Source organism: Euprymna scolopes, chromosome 19, assembly GCF_053919585.1.
Source record: "Euprymna scolopes isolate OS-2025 chromosome 19, ASM5391958v1, whole genome shotgun sequence".
Classification (NCBI taxonomy): Eukaryota; Metazoa; Mollusca; class Cephalopoda; order Sepiida; family Sepiolidae; genus Euprymna; species Euprymna scolopes.
The window spans coordinates 19,120,499-19,137,587 of record NC_136500.1 but is presented as its reverse complement, the minus strand read 5'-3'; the positions used below and the strand labels follow the sequence as shown (position 1 = coordinate 19,137,587).

General features: G+C 32.1%; 1 protein-coding gene across 2 annotated transcripts in view; it reads right to left on the bottom strand.

Moving 5' to 3' along the window:
* Positions 1-420: 420 nt before the first annotated feature.
* Positions 421-17,089, bottom strand: part of LOC145303463 (syntaxin-17-like) — a 61,834-nt gene continuing 45,165 nt past the window's right edge. Inside the window, exons 8-9 of one of the 2 annotated variants that reach the window (XM_080144801.1) lie at positions 13,715-13,868; positions 421-1,154 (exon numbers count right to left, since the gene is read on the bottom strand). In XM_080144801.1, the coding sequence (XP_080000927.1) occupies positions 13,717-13,868 (152 nt within the window). In that variant the 3' untranslated portion in view covers positions 421-1,154; positions 13,715-13,716. Of the gene's footprint in view, positions 1,155-7,047; positions 7,157-13,714; positions 13,869-17,089 lie in introns of those variants that run through there. The other variant, XM_080144802.1, reaches the window with a different exon arrangement.

The window sequence follows — 17,089 nt, the reverse complement described above, 5'->3', positions numbered from 1 at the left end:
TTAGCAGGAGGCACATTACAGTGGCGATGTCATCAAACAAAATTAATGGCAGAATTTGGCTTGACCAGAAATATCTAAACTCTTGATTGATTGCATTTAAAGAATTTTTGATCAACATTTAGATGCTGATATTTGACTAGGTTTGCAAAAGTTGAAACATGTGTTTCAAGGGTCAAGGTTTTTGGGACATGACTTAATGCCTATGCTTTTTTGAAAAGCGTTTGTATGCATATGTAATGTTCTAACGTAAACAAACAGTGGTAAACGAATATTGTGACAGTAGTACATCTTTGGATATTGCCAAGAACAGCGTTAACGGTTAATGTTAAATTGGTAAATTAAAAAGATAAATAAAACCATGAACGGATCACTGGTTAACAAATGCTAACTCGACAATAAGATTTTAGGAGAAAACATGAATCAACGAACAAAATATATTTATCTATTAACAATTTTACAGAAATGTAAAATCAACTTTAAAAGACTAAAGCTTGTTGAGAAGTTTTACAGTTCTTGAATAGGAAATAGACAAAGTTTGTTCCAAAGTTCCAGTATGTGTGTGTGTGTGTGTGTGTGAGTTTACCTTCTTGATGACACTGGAGATTGAGGAGAAAGCTTAAGAGATTCCATTGAGGTCGTCTTCCAATTGTCTTAAGTGTGCTTGGAGAGTCGAGGGGGGGGACGTCCTGTCAGGTTACAGATGCCCCCCTCCGCAGAAGAACTCTGAATTCTACTCATCACACCACTGTTGTATAGGCTTGCAGAATTCCATACCAGATTGCTAGTATGGAAGGTTGAAACGATTTTTATTGATTGTAAAATTTTTTGACTTCACATGTTTCTATGAAAACTTCTTGCTTTTAGGAAGGAGGAAGAAAGCACATCCCAACGAAGCAGAGAAAGAAAAAGGTTAACAATTAAAGCCATTTGCTTTTTAGCATTCATCTGAATCACATCTCGATGTGAAATCCGATGCTCCTATCCAAGAAAGAAGTAAAACGGAAAGAAGTAGAAAGAGTAAGCCAAACAAACAAACATCGTTTTCTAATCTACCGATTCTTCTGCACTCACATTTTTGTTTAAAAGATTTACAAAACTTTGATGCTGACATAACTTATTCAGAGACCTGGGTACTTGGTTGGTCCAGATGACAACTAAAAAACAAGAAAAACATATTTATTACAACATACTTGTGTAATAATATTTTAATACCTTTTTTCCTTGAATTGGTTTGAGCTAAATTTTAGCGAGCTTCATTGATTTTTCTTTTTTAACCATTTAACTATTTTTGGATAATTTTAACAATTTTCAGACCATGTTGCTGAATCTAGAGCATTTGAACACATTTGTGTAAGTATTAATATTTATTTAATTGAGCAAAAATTTAGCTGGGCTTGATTTTTTTTTTAACCATTTAGGAATCATTTTCGGACCACACTGCTTTTTAACTATTTTTGCAAATATGCTGCTTAATCCAAGTTATTGGAATATATTTGTGTAACAACAATATTTTAGACAGTATACCTTCAATTAGTTTGAAATTTTTAGCTAAAATTTAGCGGAGCTGGATTCTTTTTTAGACATTTAATCATTTTTTAACAATTTATCCATTTTTGCACCATACTGCTTTTAAAGCCATTTTATGAACTATTTAAACCAATTTACTGCAACAACAATATTTTATTTCATTTTCCTTTAAATTAGTTTGAGCTAAAATTCAGCTGGGCTGGATTCTTTTTTTTTTCTTTTTTTAACCATTTTTGAAACCAATTTATTTAATTATTTATTTATTTATTCAACCATTTATTTATTTAACCATTTTTGAAACCAATTTATTTAATTATTTATTCAACCATTTATTTATTTAACCATTTTTGAAACCAATTTATTTAATTATTTATTTATTCAACCATTTATTTATTTAACCATTTTTGAAACCAATTTATTTAATTATTTATTTATTTATTCAACCATTTATTTATTTAACCATTTTTGAAACCAATTTATTTAATTATTTATTTATTTATTCAACCATTTATTTATTTAACCATTTTTGAAACCAATTTATTTAATTATTTATTTATTTATTTATTCAACCATTTATTTATTTAACCATTTTTTGAAACCAATTTATTTAATTATTTATTTATTTATTCAACCATTTATTTATTTAACCATTTTTGAAACCAATTTATTTAATTATTTATTTATTTATTCAACCATTTATTTATTTAACCATTTTTGAAACCAATTTATTTAATTATTGAAACATGCTCCAAAAAGAAATAAAAAAAGTAGAGAGTGGACCTTGGATTTACTTTTGACAGTCTCGTAATTCTTGCTTCTGTTATTTTGTCCTTTCGTCTTCACATTCTATGGGTGATGATTCTGACAAAAGGGAGATAATTGCTACTTTCTGGGTTATTCATCTGACACTTAGCATTGCCTAGTTCTTGGCCTTATACTTTTAGTATCTTACATCAAATTGTTTCATGTCTTGTCTGGAACGATTTCCATATATCAGGTTGATGTAAAAACAATATCGTTTTCTCACATATGTTACTTTTATATATGATTTCTGAATTAATTCATTGATATATATATATATATATAACCATGTTATATAGCATTTTTCGCTCTATCGAATTGTGTTATTTGTTACCATTCTCAATCTCTTTATTTACTTTTTTGCAGGCTTTTCGACAGCATAGACAAAATTCAAATCTGCACAATTTTCTTGTTCCAGTTCAAATTAGGCCGAAAAGATACAGAAACAGCTCGTGATATCAATGATGCGTTTGGCTCAGGAACCACCAACGAATGTGTGGCACAAAGATGGTTCAAGGAATTTTGCAATGGTGACGAGAGCCTTGCAGATGAAGATGGTTGCGACCGGCCGACTGCGGTTGATAACAAACATTTGGAAGCCTTAATTGAAGCCGATCCTCACAAAACCACACAAGAAGTTGCTGTTGAACTTAAGGTCGACCACTCAACAGTCATTCGCCATTAAAAGCAAATAGGGAAGTAAAAAAAGTTGGATAAATGGGTGCTGCATAAATTGAACGCTAATAAAAAATATCGTCATTTTGAGGTGTCTTCTACGCCCCTTCTGCGCAACAAAAACGACCTATTATTATGATGTGTGATGAGAAGTGGATCCTCTACGACAACTGGTGACGTTCGGCACAGTGATTGGATGCCGGAGAAGCTCCATAACACTTCCTGAAGCCAAAATTGCACCAAAAAAGTAAAAAAAAAGGTTATGGTTCCTGTTTGGTGGTCTGCAGCCGGTCTCATCCATCACAGTTTCTTAATCTGGGCAAAATGATTACGGCAAGGAGGAGTACTGTCAACAAAGTGACAAAATGCACCTGAAGCTCCAACATATGAAGCTCCGAGATTGGTCAATACAAAGGAACCAATTCTCCTCCATGACAATGCTCACCTGCATATTGCTCAACAAACCCTGCAGAAGCTGAACAAATCGGGCTATGAGACTGCCTCATCCGCCATATTTTCTGGACCTCTTGCCCACTGATTATCACTTTTTCAAGCATCTCAATGACTTCCTGCATGAAAATTGCTTCAAAAGCTGAGATGATGCTGAATCAGTATTCAATGACTTCATCACTTTCAGAACTCTATGCTAATAGGATAAATAAACTTGTTTCTCTTTGGCAAAAATGTGTTCATTCTAATGGTTTTTATTTCGATTAATAAAGTTTATTATGAAAGGAGTTACGATCTTTTGAAGTTGAACATCAAAAAACGACATTTTCGCACTAACCTAATATATATGTGTGTGTGTGTGTGTGTGTGTGTGTGTGTGTGTGTGTGTGTATACATTTATTCCAGGTAAAGATATCCAAAAGTAAAAACTCAAGAATTCAACGAGGTTGTTGATAGCACTCAATAAAAAGAGCAGAATATCTATCGCTACTTCTTATGGTGGATGCTGATTAAACTACACTGTGGAAATTATAATTATAAAAAGAAAAAAAAAAAGGAAAGAGCCTTCTCAATTTCTTATTTTCATTAAAAGACTGACTTCCATGAAGAACAGAAGCTTCTGTCTTTTTAGATTGAAACAGTAATTCTATTGTAGCAACATATGGTAATTTTGTTTAACTAAATTGAATAAAATTATATATTAAATCCTTTACCTTTAACTGATTGGGGAAAAATTTAGCTGGCTGGATTCTTTTTTTGACCATTTTTGGACAATGCTATTTAATCCAATTTTCTGTCTGTTAGCCATAGTCAATAATTAATCATTTCTCTACTAAACAACTCCAAAAATCCTATCTCATTCCAAACAAAACATTAAACAATGTATAGAATTTATTCAAATTATGTTAATTCTAGTCCTTAGGAATGTCAAAATAGTACCTTCATATACTACTAAAATCTATTATATATTTTGTCAGTTATAAATAGGGCTGTGACAACAGCATATTCTTTTCTGACTCTTGAGTATCTATTCATTAATATCTTATGTTTTTATATTGACGGATGTGGTTCTCGGTTGATTAAGTATATCTGTGTCGGACATATACCCGAGAGTCAAAAGAATGAAAAGAATATTCTGTTGTCACAACCCTAGTTATAAAAGCAAGTAGTATTTAAAAAAAGTTAAATAAAAAAAAAAAAAAAAAAAACTATGCTACCGTCTTACCCCTGCCTTATATACTCATCTCAAACAAGCAGAGAAATAAAGAAAAAGGATAAAGATATGTTCATTTTAAGTATCCTACTTTCACATAAAAGAAGAAAAATATTTACCTATTCTCCAGAAAGATACAAGGTCAGATGTGGGTTTCATGATGAAAGTGTTTTCAGTCAGTGTCATTAAACACTTTAGCCATCGAGGTCAACCCTAGTTCAGAAATGGCATCTGTTTCATGGACATGTCAATCAACCACTTAAGGACAAAAAGTCATAATCAAGTCAGAAAGTGGGGAGTGAACATATCTATACATCTACATTATGTCAGTTTCCCTTTGCCCCTCTGTTGAGCTTTGGGGAAAGCTAAATCAATTTCTGAACTCACTATGCATAGTACCAGACACACAATGCTCTAAATCTTTCATACTGTTGTCTACTGCTTGAAACAAAATATACTAGCAGGGTGACTCGACGTTGTCCGAGATTGAATGATGATCAAAGAATGTTTCACACTCCCATATTTTTATTGACATCAATATCGATGAAATAGCCCATTTTTCAATCAAATCGATTGATTGCCTACTCTAACTGGGGAACCTATTGTGATGCATCTGGATAAAGCTCCACATGCCTCTCGCAGTGATTAAGTTCACAATATATTGTAGTTTACATTGCACTGTAGAGAACCTACTGTTTATTTTAGAAAATTATTTTTTATATATAATGGCTTAAAATGCAAAAGTCAAGTTTAAAATACAAAAGTCAAGTATCATGTTTCAATTGTGCTCTAAACAGAAACATTCATTTCGAATGCGACCTTGTCATATCAAAGAACCTACTGTTGATTTTATATGCCTGGCCTTACTGCCTGTGTGGCGTTAATGGCTTGAATTTAAGTTTAAAATGAAAAAGTCAAATATCATTGTGAAATTGTACTTTAAACAGAAACATTCGTTTTGAATGCGCCCCTGTCATATCAAAGAATCTACTGTTGATTTTATATGTTGGGCCTTTCTGCTTGTGTGGTAATAAAACTTCTCAAATGCAATTGTGATGTTAGGCTGTGTAAGATGTTAACTTTGGTCAAAATCGTCTGTTCCTTCTTTCATTAGATCATTTCAATTATTGATTATCGATACTTATTGAAGACATTCCAACACAAAAACCTATCTAAGAAGACTGCCAAGCACATAAAGTACCTTTGTGTGGAATTTTATAAAAATCGAACCAGCCATTTTCGAGTCCATAGGAGACGAACTCACAAACACACAGACAAAGTTCCTTTTAATACTCATAATTTCCCATTCAACTTTCTTCAATGAAAACAAACATTAACTTTTAATCTAATACCTGACAAGCAGCTAAATCCCACCCCTTCACAGTAGAGATCCCTCCAGAACCGCTAGATTTTGGAATTCCCTTCAGAGTTCCTGCTTCCCCAACTGTACTGACATGCAGAAGTTAAAGTGTAATGTGAACCGATATCTTGCTGCCCAACTCCCCACATAGTACCCCTGTAGCTTATGTTCCTGACAGTAGCCCCCTACATCAAAATAGTACCCCTGTAGCTTATGTCCCTGACAGTAGCCCCCTACATCAAAGTGGTAATGTGCCTTGTTTGGGGTGAAAATGTAATTTTAAAAAAAAAAAAAAATGTAATTTGTGTAATTGAATGAGAGAATTCTGATTATGATTTTTCAGACCAATGAATAATTCAAAGCCCTTAAATTATCGACTCAAACTTTCTAGATTTCTCAGTTAATGAATCCCACTTGTTTTGCAAGGACTCTCAAAATGAAGAAAATATTATTTTCCTGTCTAGTTAAATGTCCACTTTTAAATATAGATATTGGGCAGTCTGGAAAATTTTATTTTTAGGTTTAGTTTTTTTTTCTTCTTGTGTTTTTGGTTTTTAATTGAAATTTTCTCTCCAAAGAACTCATTCTTTCTGTTTTGTAGCAATGATAATTCAGCATTCAGTTGAATGCTACCATTATTTCTATAATAAGATTGTTAACTTTGTAACGCAATGATTTTTACATGATATAAATCATGTTTTAAGGAGTTGACTGTCAAAATATCGTTTGCATCATTCTTCTTTAATACCTCTTTCGAGCAATATTTCTGATAAAAGGGAAAGAACTGCTGTTTTCTGGGTTGAATCTATCCATCTCACACTTATTTTTTTATTTATTTATTTTTTTTTTTACAAGAATCATCATTTATCAGGGCCCGAAGGCCACGTGAGGATAAAGGTTAATGAATGTAAGTATCTTCATAGTAATAATTGTTGATGATGTAAATTGCATAGAATTTGATTATTTAAGGAGATGATTCAAGAAAAACTTGTATACATTGGACTTGAAGTCGGACGGGAAGACTGCCTGTGGAACACTGTCCATTGGTAGCCAGTTCATTTTTACCTTGAAGTAACATTTTTTTAAAACTCCTTACATAAAGTGGCTTCATGCTTTGTCTGGATTGATTTCTACAAAATAAAAAAAAAAAAAAAAAAAATACAACAACAAACAAAAACCCCACAGTAACCAAAGATTCATGAAAGATTTCAGAAGAATTCTTTGAACATCCATTCTGCCTAATGTTTTAACTCATTAGAAACTAAAATACAAATCCAAACTGCAAGAAATTAAAAAAAAAAAAATTTCTCAGCCTTCGTCAGTTGTTGGTATACCATGAACGTTCATCTAGTTAAATGAAGAGGAATAACAATCAAGCTTCTTCATCTCTGACAGGTCAAACACTTCTTGATCTACTCGATCCAGTCTCATCAAACCCAGGAATAATTTTGGGATCAATCCAGCTGTTCATTTCTTGTTTCTCTTGCTAACATTTATGTATTCCCTAAAAAGTGATCACTTAAAAATAAACCCTAAAAAGAAACAAAACAAGCACTTAGGAACGTTTCTGAAGGTAATGAGCTAAAAAACAAAAACAAAAAAAAAACAAAACAAAAATACCCCCCCCCCCAAAAAAAAACATAACCAACAATAAGTATTAAATGGATAGATTCTGACCCAGAAAACAGCAATTCTTTCCCCTTTATCAGAAATATAGCTCATGGAATGTGAGGACTAAAGGACAAAGTAAAGGAAGTGAAAGGTGAAAGTTACGAGGTTGCCGAAAGTAAACTCAAGGTCCATTCGCCCTTATTTGTGTATAAAGAAAAGTCAGACATCAGACCTACATAGCTTTGCACTTAACAAATCAATATTTTTTTTTTTAGTCAATGTTTATTTTTCTGCTTTCCATCATATTTTTTCTTTACGACAAATGGCACAGTTTCTTAAAAAAAAAAAAAAAACAAAAAACCAAAACTTATTCCAGCTAGGAATGTCATTACAATAAAGAGTTTTTTCACTGATAACCAAAACATCTACTGCTGGTGATTCTTATATAATTAATACAAACTAGTGATGGGACGATTCCAATATTTTTCCCAATTTCGATACAATTATCAATTCTGTTCGAAATTTCTGAGTTACAGACAATTACCAATTCCAGTTCTTTTAAAATATCTAAATATTTAGCTATAGAGTCATTTTTATTTTTTGTTTTTATAAATTTTTGTACTACTGTAAAAACCTACGTCATATGTGCATAATTTTTTGCAAACATAAAAAATACACTTGTGGAAAAGTAATCTACAAATTTTAGTTTTACTGATGTTTTAAAATCAATAAATATTTATCATTTTATAATTAATAGAAGTAATGAAAAATTAAGTTTTTAAACAAAAATTAAAAAAAAATAAATAAAAACACAAAAGACAATAACAATTAAAAAAAATCGTTTTTGGAATTGAAAAATAAGCACAATTTTTGGATTCCAACACCGATACCCCAAACAGTTCCTATTCTTAAGATTCCAATTCCGATTAATCGTCCCAACACTAATAAAAATAAATTGCACAAATCATTCATCAGTTTTCACTTTCTTCACAAAAAAAAACAAAAAAGAATTTAAAGAGGAAACAAAATCTGTAAGAATTCATTGTTAATTGTGACTAACATTTATTTTTTTTCAAAACCAAAAATTAAAAACAAAATGCGAAAAATTAATTTTTGAAAGAATTTTGCAGACAACAATAAAACTGAAGCTGCAAAAGATGAGGAAATGAATTTTTTTCTTAAAAAAAAAAATAAAATAAAAAAAAATATCCCAAATGGCTGCCTTTGTTAAATGAACTGCATTAAAGAAATGCTGTCAAAAACAAACACTTTAAGCAGAACAATTCATGTTGTGTACAAGTCTATGTTAAGCAAAAACAAAAACATAAAATTTTTTTTTAATTAAATGCGTTCAAATGCAGCCCTCTATCCCTAAAAAATCAAGAAATATCAGAAGCACCACCATGTTAGTTTTGATTGAAGCACACATAATCTATTGCATTTAACCGAACATAAAAAGACAACCTTTGATTCCTAATTTATAGCTAGCTCTATCCACCCAGTGTGGCTCGGGAGTATTCTAATGGGTAATTTTGCATATTTATTGATCCAGATAACTTCCGGTTTTGAAACTCCTAGGAAGTAAATAGTGTTACTTGATTTGAAGACCTTACGTTTCTCTACTTAATCTGAAAACCTCACAAATATTATGCTCCCTTACTTATAAGCATAATCATTTTCAGTACATACTGGATTCAGGTTTAATATGTAGTTTTATAAGACACATTTTCTTTTAATTACGTTTATTTCATTTTATTTATTATATGTGAAAAAACCCCATCATTTTTTAAAACTATATCAACATTCATTCAAATTCTTTCTCCATTTATTTATTTTAATTAATTATATCTAATAAAATATTTTACTTTCAGTATTAATTATTTCTGTAAAAATGCTTTATATATAAACTTATTTTCTTTAAAAATATATATATAAATAAACATTTATTAAAAAAAAAAAAAAATCAGTTTAGACATTTTTATTTATTAAATCTAAAAAAAATATTTTACTTTCAGAATTATTTTTGTAAGAATCAATTTAGGAAGATTCTTATATTTTAATCTACAATTTCATTGGGATTAAGTAACACTGTTTAATTCTGAAGAAAGCGGAAGTCATTTGTATCAGTAAATATGCTAAATCGCCTTTTTTCCTCTTTTTTTTTTCACTCATTGACTCCTTCTACTAAACTTGTAACTTCTATACATGCGAAAATATTCATTTATACGTTTAAAAACGTTATTTTTTCAGTTTTTATATGCGTATGGACTTAGTTCAAATGATAATGAACAATATTAGAGAGCTATATGTTTTGGTTTCGATTCTAGCTGATGGCACCAAAGTCATATTTTTATTTAACTTTTGAAATCACTATTTACATTGGGTACAATATAATAATCAATAGAGAATTGTCTCTATAATAATAAATATGAAATTTGCATGAATCAAAATATATTTAAGTGTATTTTATGACTGGGAAACGAGGTGATCTCATCAGAGAAGCCATAAATATGGTTCCTCCTTGGGACTGGAAGAAGCGATGCAGCGGCCAGCTGAAAATATGGCTCAGAACTGGGAAACGAGGTGATCTCATCAGAGAAGCCATAAATATGGTTCCTCCTTGGGACTGGAAGAAGCGATGCAGTGGCCAGCTTAAAATATGGATACCGAACTGATTCTGGGTCTGATAATCTATGGTGTTCGCCGTTGGAACTATGACTGGCTGTCGATAGTGTCAGCGTTGGTGATGGATCACTGGGCTTGGTCAGCTTTCATGCGAGATGCGGTGAATTAATTGGAAGGAGCTGGCTTAACCATTCCAGGGTGAATGTAGCCTCAAGACAAGACAACGCCAGGCAGTCTGCTAGCATATGTATAAAGTTAAGTATGAGTATATATTTATGCATTTTTATGCATAAAATTTATTCCGATCATTATCAATTTTGGAATATAGCTGCCAGTCAAATAGGAGTGGGTGGGTTTAAGCTTTTCATGAAAATTCAGCTACCTCAGATCTTTGAAATTTTATTAGATATCAATTAATAAATATTCTTCAAATTTCAGTTTCTTTTTTGATATTTCAAAGGGTTCTAAGGAAGGTATAATTTGAGTACAGTTTCCAATTTGAAATTTCAAATATTTCAGATTTGCATTAAATTTGATCCATTGTCATTAGGCATCGATTAAGCAAGTTACAGCCTAAAATTTTTAGACATTTTCTAGAATTAAAATCATGTAATGGATTTTCATCAAAATTGGAATTAAGCATTCTAGAAATAAGATTTACTATCATTATATTTAATTTTAATCTTCATAAAGGGACATTAAAGTGAAAAACTGGTATGGGTATTAATTTTACTTATCCTGAGATGGATATTCTTCTTCTACTACTATTAATATATATATATATATATATATATATATTAGTGATGGGACGATTACAGTATTTTTCTCTGATTCCAATACAATTACTGACTCCTTAGTAAATTCCAGATTCTGATACAATTATCAATTCTAATTCTGATTCTTTTTAAATCTCTAAACAATGGAGTTGTTATCTTATCTGCTAAATATGCAAATATTTTCTCAAGTGTAAAAATACACATGTGGGAGGATGATTTATAGATTTTAGTTTTAATCGTAGTCTAAAATCAATAAATATTTATTATTTTAACATTAATACCAGCTTTAAATAAAATCAAATAAAAAAGACAAAAGAATTGTTTTTAGCATCGGAATTACAACAAACTTTTCGGATTAATCGTCCCAACACTAATTAATAAATATATAAGTAGTTTGAATACAAATCTGAATAAATGTCACTTTCAAAAGTTGTATTTCATCATTTCTATAGCCCCCACCCCCTCCCCCATCATTTTTACATAATGTGAAATCTGCTTGATTTTTCTGTTCTTAATTAAAATAATTACCATCCAATTCCGAATTTAAAATTTCTGTCTAATTTTCTCAATTAAAAATCATACTTTGCATATGGATATTGTGTTCAATGTTTGTTTGACTTCGTTTCACAATAAAACACTTAAAATTCGAAAACATTTATTTCTAAGATAGAGTAAAATCATAAATTATTATCTAATATATCTTAAAGATTGGACTTAAATAGTATTCACACTGACAAACCAAACTTTTATCTGAGGAGTCAATTCTCATTTGTTATGGTTAGACCATGTTATTGACAGTAAACTAATGTACTTTGCTACAATTTATTTCAAAATAAAAAATACTTAATCTTGTTGAGCAGTTTGCTAATATGAAGATATTCTTAAACACTTAAAAAGAAAATTATGTTAAGAGGAATTCTTTTAGTAAGAGTTATCGTTCCTTATCTGTTTTCTTTTTTTAAATTTTTTTTAGCTTTTTTCAAAAAACTTTGTGGTTATGGAACATAGAAATATTTATGAAACAAATTTGAACATAATGTATCCCAAGCAATGCCAGATTAGAACAACAATTAAAAAAAAAATACTTTCATAGATATTATTTATTGCGTGCATGAAAAAAAAAAAGAATAAATAATATCTATGATAGCATGTTTTCATTTATCATCATCATATTATCAGTATTATTATGTATATATATATTGATTCTTCTTTGTTATTTTAGCAAAATTTGGAAAATGAAATATTGAATTTCAAGTGAAACGTATAATATCTACTGAATTGTAATGAATATATCAAAACATTACGAAAAAGGATCAGGTAGAAAATTAGTTATTAATGAAAATGATTTTCGAAGACAATTAGCAAAAATTGACTTTTGTAAAACAAAAACACAAAAAAAAAAACACAAAAAAAAAAAAAAAAACAAGAAACCAGAGAGTTCTAATTGTAATAAAAAGGCAGGTAAATATTTTCTGAAAACTAAAAAATCTTCGGTCAATTTAGCAAAACTTAATTTTCGTTAATTGTCTTCAAAAACTGTTTTCATAAATAATTAATTTTTTATCTTATTGTTTTTTACGTAATTTTTATATATGTTCATTACTATAACATGACAATTCACTAGATATGACTGATTTCACTTAAAATACAATATTTCAATTTTTGCTACCATCACAAAGAAGAACCTTTATATTGACACAAACTTAAGTCAGTCATGAGATTGTATACCTTTGACTAACAATATAAGTCAGTCTTATCTCCATGTTGTACAAAGCATTTCCAAAGTATGATTGTTACTGTTAGCAAAAACATTTTATCCGTGCTGAAATTCTGTCAAATTTCAGCTATGGTCAAACGTTTTCAAAATCAAGGACATGCAAGACATGGAATTTCATTGGCTACAATATGATGAATTGAACCAAAGTTATGACCAAAAGTGTGCCTTTCATCCTTTTCATGACCTTGACTGTTGACCTAGATATCTCAAAATTAAATTATTTCTAAGTTAGACCATACTGGAATTTTAACCAAGTTTAGTGACAATTGGTCAAGTAATGTGGACGCTAGACTGTACAAAAAGAAACAAACCAAAAAACAAACTTGAACGAAAACATAACCCCTATAGCGGTAGTAATCACAGCCAGAAACACCCACCTGCTTTTAGCTACTCTGAAGAACTGTGATACAGCTAAACAGCTGTTTAATCTCCACTATCATGGGTGGAGTTCTTTGATAACTCGCTCTCACAATGTAGATGTATAGCTCTTCTTAGGAATAGAAGATTCAAGTAGCTCTGTAATTGCAAACACACACACACACACACACATTGCCCTTACGTGAAAGTAAGCTAAGTGATTATGATACTAGACTCCTGAAAATGCATTTGGGTTTCAAATCACAGTTAGAAGCACATGGTTTTTTTCTAGCCAATCTATAAAGCTGTGATACTTACACATATACATACAGACTCAATTTTTTATAATATATTTTCCCCAAAATAAAACCCTTCAATAAACAATTCCCTGTCCCTCCTCCCTCCTATGGTCTTCAGAAGTTTGTCAGTGGATTTTTTTTTTAATTGGACCAATAGAGATAAGAGGTGATAAAAGAGGTTACAAAAAAAAAAAAAAAAAAAAAATGAATAAAATAATAAAACTATTTTTTTTTTTTTTTTACATTTAATCTCCTTTCTTATCAACGGTCTGAGCAGATGTCTCCTCCAGGGTTGTCAAATCCGGAAGAGACACCGAACCCTTTTTACTCAGGTTGCCTAGTTCAATTTCAGCTGCTTGCTGTTGACGTCTCTTTAATACTTTGCCACCAACAAAACCTGAAAAAAATGAATAAGTAAATAAATAAAATAAAAATAAGATGAAGCGAGAATTGTTCCATAGTAGGGACCCTATACCAGTAAGTAGCGATTAAGTTAACTAGTGGGAATTTTAATGAAGCTCATTCTTAGTACGTGCTAGGATAACCTAGCTACAAACAAAATTTAACCCAGAGGTGAATGACACAAGTTAAAATGGGCGGGGGGGGGGGATAACAGATCAAAATGTAGACAAAACAGTCAAACAATGTGAAAATATGAATGAATCACGTTTTCGAGTGGGAGGAGGAGCAGTTTAGTTTTTTTTTTTTTATTACATTTTCACCCCAAGCAAGGCACATTGCCACTTTGGTGTAGGGGGCTACTATCAGGGACATAGGTATCAGGGGTACTGTGTAGGGAGTTAGGCAGCAAGATGTCGGTTCACGTTGCACTTGAACTTCTGCATGTCAGTAAAGTTGGAGAAGCAGGGACTCGGCAGGGAATTCCAAAGTCTAGCTGTCCTGGGGAAGAAACTACTGGAGTAGAAGGCTCTCTTACATCTAGCTATTTATACTGTGAAGGGGTGGGATTTAGCTGCTTGTCGGGTTTGTCGGGGGTATTTACGTCGAGGGGGCACAAGTGCTTGCAGTTCGTCAGAGCATTCACCGTTAAAGTACTTGTAGAAAAGGCAAAGGGATGCAACATTTCGTCGATGGGATAGGGGCTGAAGCTTAGATGACAGTTCAGGACCTATCAGATTGGCGACTCTCTTTTGAACCTTGTCTAGAAGCGAGAGACTAGTGGCAGATGCACCAGCCCAAATATGACAACAATACTCCATACATGGACGAATGGTGGCTTTATAGAGGTATAGGATACTTTTGGGCGTTAGTAGGAGAAGGAGATGTTCTGAGTGTGTTTAATTTCCGTTATCTCTTTTTCTTTGTTCCATCCTTCACAAAATCTTCAGTCAGTTGAATGTTTGCCTTGGCAGTTTACGCATTTCAGTTGTTGGCAGGTGGCTTTCTGGTGGTCAGATCCATCCATTCCAAAATTTTTACATATTTTCCTTCTGTTACATCAGTTCTCATGGTGCTCAAACTTCTGGCAGTTGTAACATCTAAGTGGATTAGGAATACAGATTTCCACTTTAGTTATTATGTACCCGATCTTAATTTTGGTTGGAGATTTGAGAAAGTTAAATGTGAGGATGTGTTAGTTTTTATTTCTTGATTGTTTTTCTTTATAAGGACTCTTTTTACTTTTCATATAAGCTGGGTTTTTTTTTAAAAGTTTTGTTTGATTTCATCTATTGTACAATTATTCAGGTCTATGCTTTTCATCCTTTGATGTGTTGCAAAATTTATAGAGATACGCTTTTATTTTTATGTTGTGTAGTGTGGTGGTTCTTAGTGATATCTCTGCATACATCTTGTTTTTAACTTCTACTATTAAGGTATTGTTACAAGTTGTTTTGATTGATTTTGGAGCTACGTTTGCTGTGAGGTATTTTTCTATTAAGAGTGAGAGTTTGATGATGGGTTTGTTATCTACCGACTCAAGAACTATGCATGTGGGATACTAAGTGGTTATTTCCTCCATTTCGCTATCTGTGTCTGTATACGTATCAAATTCTGGATATGGTCTTTTACCGTATTTCATGAGTTTACTTGCAATGGCTTGGGATTTGTTGTTAAGTGCTACATGTAAATTTTTTGTGTTTCATTGGCTATTCTCCCCACCCACCTTGACGCCCCATGAGAGAATGTGCTTAGGGGAAAACCTATTTGCCTAGTAACATCAGCCAATATATTCATGCTGATGACTGATAATTTAAGATTCTATCCCTGGGCTTTCATTCTCAAGATAATTACTCACCTGGGGAGAGAAAAGAGTATGCATCCTTCCTCAGCAAGATTGACCCTATAGCCATTGTCTTGATTCAGATTTTGTATATCTGAGAAAATGGTAACATGACCAGCTGATTGGTAGGATTGGGCTTCTCCAACCACTCATCTAGCCAAGTAAGGGCCAAAGTGAAGTGTTGCAAGCAACATGAATCCCGTCCTCGTCCATTACGGGTTGCTACCCACAACCATCAGGTAGCCATATTGGGAAAGAGGGGTGGGTGGGTTTAACAGTCAGCGTATTCTAATGCCCCACCGACAGGGCCTCATAGATTTGTATAGCAGTGTGGACCTTTTTATATGATTTTATTATCAGTTCCTTAAATCTGTTTTTATAGATCTTTGCAGATATTTCTAAATTTGAGTTTTTGCTTGCATATATTTGGTTGGTCATCACGTTTGGTTTCTCAGCATTAGAAAAACTTATGCAAGTTATTATAACAATCAAAGCTACTGAATAATGATAGAATATTATTTTTTTTCCATTCGGTTTTTATTAACCCAGTGGAACTCTCTGCCGCTTGCCTGTTTCCCACCTGACTACAACTTGGACGTCTTCAAGTCCAACATAAACAAACTCCTGACAAACCGCCCCCTTAAGTAAGACACTCTATCAAAACCCCCAATACTAGTGATTACTACAATACTATCTCATTGATTACTGTACACACAATAACCCTTATCCCTGAGTGGCCTTTGGGCCTTGATAAGTGGTGACCCCATGTAAAAAAAAAAAAAAAAAAAGTTGGGAATCTAACAGGTACTACCACTCTGGGTCAGAGTGGACCTGGGAGCAATGGCAATTATGGGGTGGCTCCAAACTTTGCAAAGCCCGCAAGCTGGAGCCTCACCATTGGGTATAGGTTAAGGTCATATCCAGGACACGTTTTTGAGTGGGAAAGAAACATAGGTTTTCAGTTCGGTCTCTCTGTTGGAAGTATGTGAATGAGACACATTAATAATGTAGAAATAATCTAAGCTGAATGTTATTGATGCATGTCTATCTGTGAATCACTCATATCATTAGATAGAAAGTAATTTTAAGAATTAAACAATCAGAAGATAACTTTAGTCTCTCTCCGTAAACCCAATAAAACCTTGAAGAAGCACAGTGAACATCTTATGTCTTTCTTTATGAGATGATCGAGAATCAGGAGATGATCACAGCCACACCACACATGTCCCGTTAGTAGGAAAGAGAAAAGAGTTCATATATGAAAGCAGCATGAATGCCCCGTTGTAATGGAAAAGAAGCGTTCATATATGAGAACCTTTGTAGCATAGTGGTCAGTCGACTCATTGAAATAACTCAAATTACTGCCAGTAATGTTT